Source organism: Sinocyclocheilus rhinocerous, unplaced genomic scaffold, assembly GCF_001515625.1.
Source record: "Sinocyclocheilus rhinocerous isolate Xijiao unplaced genomic scaffold, SAMN03320098_v1.1 scaffold11267, whole genome shotgun sequence".
Taxonomy (NCBI): Eukaryota; Metazoa; Chordata; class Actinopteri; order Cypriniformes; family Cyprinidae; genus Sinocyclocheilus; species Sinocyclocheilus rhinocerous.
The window spans coordinates 1-1,214 of record NW_015668111.1 but is presented as its reverse complement, the minus strand read 5'-3'; the positions used below and the strand labels follow the sequence as shown (position 1 = coordinate 1,214).

General features: G+C 33.3%; 1 protein-coding gene across 1 annotated transcript; it reads right to left on the bottom strand.

The window, feature by feature from the left end:
- Nucleotides 1-3: 3 nt before the first annotated feature.
- Nucleotides 4-767, bottom strand: LOC107733997 (sulfotransferase 1C3-like; the record flags this gene model as incomplete). The annotated part of the gene is made up of 3 exons (XM_016545855.1): nt 4-141; nt 213-307; nt 579-767. Coding segments are annotated over 3 exons (422 nt in total), but the record flags the coding sequence as incomplete, so codon positions are not given.
- Between the last annotated feature and the right edge of the window lie 447 nt (nt 768-1,214).

Genomic DNA, 1,214 nt, shown 5'->3' with positions numbered 1-1,214 from the left:
TTCTGGCACCAGAGAGTAGTTTGACATTTTGTTTGTTTTCATATTTTTGAAAGTGCCATTATTGACCACGCGATCCAGAGCCTCTGCACTGAGCTCCCGGCCAAGAAATGTTAAAATCCGGTCCAGGACTTCACGGAGGTCCTACAATTACAAGAACCTTCATTACACCCATTCTCTCTGATTTCTGAATGAGCAGTATCTCTTCACTTTACCTCAAGCATTTCTTCGTAGGTGATGTACAGCATTCTGTCGCCGAGCTCAGGGTTTCGCCAGCTTTTCACATGGTCGGCCCATTTTCCGAAACAAACTGTGTAAGCAATTGCAACTTGATCATTTGAGTAGTTATATTTACACTCTCCATCTACACATATCATGTTTGATGCATGTTTATTGTTAAATTCAAAAAACAGTCTGGGTGTTTTTGGGCATGATGCAAAGTGGACCTTAATATGGCAGCAACATCAATATAAAAAAAATACACCAACATTCAATAAGCAGTTACATTTAGTATTTTTACTAGTCACATGAATACTGAATTCACGCAGAATTGATTTTAAACACATATTTGAACGTCTCACCTTTTCCTGACAGGAATTTGTCAATGAATTCTTCAAACGTTCCAGGGTCTCCAAGGAAACTGGCCATTTGATGAAAGTGGAAAGATGAGACTAAAACATCTTTAGGATTCCGAGCGACGTAGATTACCTGAAGATGAAAAACACGATATAACAATGACTTTTTGAAAAAAGACTTGTCTGGACATGCATCTTGATATGAGAGAACAGTGTAAGAAAATGCAAGTATATTTTATATATACAGTACATACAGTATATATTTTGAAAATATTACATGTATATATTTATTGTTCCACATGTTTTATTATTACACAGATATATAACACAGAACAATACAGTGAAGAGGACATTGTCTGCATTTTTTTCTTATTCCCACGTTTAACCCCACTGAATAACGTGAATCAAGACCAAAACTAAAACATTACATAACCTCCCCCCACCCATAAACCCCTCAGGAGGATTGACAAGAAACTGTATTATCTATAATAATACTATATGAGATAAATGCAATAATTTATGAAAAGTATATAATACATGTATATATTTATATTCATATAATTTATATTATATATGAATATATAATATAGGTCTATATTATATTATATATTTAATATATAAACATAACATATTTTTCTTAAA